General features: G+C 39.9%; 1 protein-coding gene across 1 annotated transcript in view; it reads right to left on the bottom strand.

Moving 5' to 3' along the window:
* The window catches only part of LOC104410011 (SH3 domain-containing kinase-binding protein 1-like), a 4,446-nt gene extending 3,075 nt beyond the window's left edge, over positions 1-1,371 (bottom strand). Inside the window, exon 1 of the mRNA XM_010020063.1 lies at positions 1,103-1,371. Coding sequence (XP_010018365.1) covers positions 1,103-1,263 — 161 coding nt within the window. The 5' untranslated portion in view covers positions 1,264-1,371. The remainder of the gene's footprint in view (positions 1-1,102) is intronic.
* Between the last annotated feature and the right edge of the window lie 199 nt (positions 1,372-1,570).

Below are 1,570 nucleotides of genomic sequence, written 5' to 3' on the forward strand. Positions count from 1 at the left end.
GGTTATTGGAACTGGTAACACAAATCCTGCCCATGCTATCACATATTTAAGCCACTTAAAAGCTGTTTATGCCAGCAATACAAATGTAACCTTCAACTTAATTTATAAGACTTAACGATCCCTAATACGGATTTGCTGTCATCCTTCTTTGCCGGGAAGAGGAACACAGCTATATGAAGCAGACATCTCATGTTCCCGCTGAGTGATCTCACCTTAAGACTGAAACCAGTAGGTGGAAGCAGCCCTTACAAGAAAGCATGGGGAGAACAGAGGAGCAAGAGCCAGCGTTAGAGGCGAAGCTGTGGGGTTTGCTGGCTCCATCTAGCTTGAACCAGGCCCTCCTGCATCTTCTCCCAAACTCCCCACACAGCTCTGTTTGCCACAGTCTCTACATGTTGCTTTCTCTTTACTTTTTCCTGCCTGAGCTACACACAACTGACAATGCAAGTGAAAGTTTAGCTTTCAAAATATTTAATATTCTCAGGAATAGGACAAGCTACATGCCAGCCCCACTTTCTCCCAAGAAATGATCAGCTTAGAGAAAATAAAAATGCCCAACACTAAAATAGTAAGATTTCAGGTATATAAACACAAAAGTCTTCTAACATCCTAATTTAATTACTTCTTTTGTAATATGAGCTTCCTGAGAAAATGTGCTAACAGTCAAACAACAAATTGATTCAATAATTATAGGAACTTTTTATTATACTAATACTAATTTATTATACTAATTTGCATTACAACTAGAAGAAATGCACCCCTTATTAAGATCAATGTGTATGAGTTTCCAAATAGTTACCAGCAAATAAAACAACATAAAAACCGTATTCACTGCTTACAGCTTGTAACTTAATTTTTTCAGCACCCCATAAACATCTGCTTATATCATAACACAGGAAAAAAAAGCTGCTACAGATGGAGAGTGCCCATCCTTTTCCCTGAGCTTCTCACCACTGAATGTGTTCTGTCAGATAAAAATCACTCACAAACACCAAGGCAAGCTGTGCAGAGTAACATACATGAAGGCAAACTCAAGAAGAAACTGCCACCACCATGCATCAACAGATGCATCCCACCTACAGCTGTGATTTGCAGTGCTTACTTTTGCTGGTCTTTCATGGTTTCAATGATGGTTCTTAGCTCCTTAATTTGTGTTCTCAGCTCCTCCAGGGTAGTTTGACCTTGGCTCAAGTACTCAGTCTTTGGCTTTCCTTCAGAACCGAACAGGGATGGGGAATTTGGCCTGTGGCTTGTTGTTCCCATAGCAATTGAGTGAAATCCAGGTGACGGTGAAGGGGATAGTGATGGTTGTATAATACAGCCAGTAGTCAAACCTCCTGGTTTTGGAGGCAAGGGATTTTTATTATCAGACACCTGCAACAAAACCAGTAACACTTAATCTCTGGAGAAAACTTCACGAAAATCAGACCACTAGGCAAATATTAAGTGTTTTTCTGCCCTTCAATAATATTGCAAGTCCATAGTCAAACATGGGCAATTTTGGCCACACAATGACAAATATAACAATTAATCGTTATCTTACTTGTGCAAAGCATTCGACACTGTCCCA

This window comes from Nestor notabilis, unplaced genomic scaffold (genome assembly GCF_000696875.1).
Source record: "Nestor notabilis isolate BGI_N333 unplaced genomic scaffold, ASM69687v1 scaffold18378, whole genome shotgun sequence".
Lineage (NCBI taxonomy): Eukaryota > Metazoa > Chordata > Aves > Psittaciformes > Psittacidae > Nestor > Nestor notabilis.